We start from the raw sequence: 495 nt of genomic DNA on the forward strand, positions 1-495 counted from the left end.
TGCTGACGTCCTGTGCTAAGGTAAAGACTTCCTCCTTCCGGCAATCTCACACGGCAAACACGTGATTTCATCCGGTCCGTTAGTCCATCTGAATCCATGTATCATAACTGGTATGTTTCAAATCGCAAAACTTTACATTTATCTTTTGCAGTACGTTTATAGCCGTTATATTTATAGTGTTATTTCTTAATAATCTGTCGGTTATGCAATATTCTTTCATTTTGTGTTTTTCTTATATTCTGTGGATATGTACGGTTTATATAATATCAGAAGTATTTCTACCCCTAAGTAACAATATACATACATGTTTATCACTGTAAAGGTCCAGGAACTCATCCTTCTCTGTACTCTTACCATATATGCGGTTGATAGCCTTCAATGTCCTTTTCTTCAGGAAAAGGACATTGAGGGCTTAACACAAAGCAACTGAGACGTTAATACAAATCAACAACAGACAGTAAGTGATCTTACTTTCCATAATACATCCTGCTAAAG

At 36.2% G+C, this 495-nt stretch overlaps 1 protein-coding gene across 1 annotated transcript in view; it reads right to left on the reverse strand.

The window, feature by feature from the left end:
* The window catches only part of LOC119582093 (rhodopsin-like), a 3305-nt gene extending 2827 nt beyond the window's left edge, over positions 1-478 (reverse strand). Inside the window, exons 1-2 of the mRNA XM_037930340.1 lie at positions 472-478; positions 316-411 (exon numbers count right to left, since the gene is read on the reverse strand). Coding sequence (XP_037786268.1) covers positions 316-411; positions 472-478 — 103 coding nt within the window. The remainder of the gene's footprint in view (positions 1-315; positions 412-471) is intronic.
* Between the last annotated feature and the right edge of the window lie 17 nt (positions 479-495).

The sequence above is a fragment of the Penaeus monodon genome, chromosome 15, assembly GCF_015228065.2.
Source record: "Penaeus monodon isolate SGIC_2016 chromosome 15, NSTDA_Pmon_1, whole genome shotgun sequence".
NCBI classification, from domain to species: Eukaryota; Metazoa; Arthropoda; class Malacostraca; order Decapoda; family Penaeidae; genus Penaeus; species Penaeus monodon.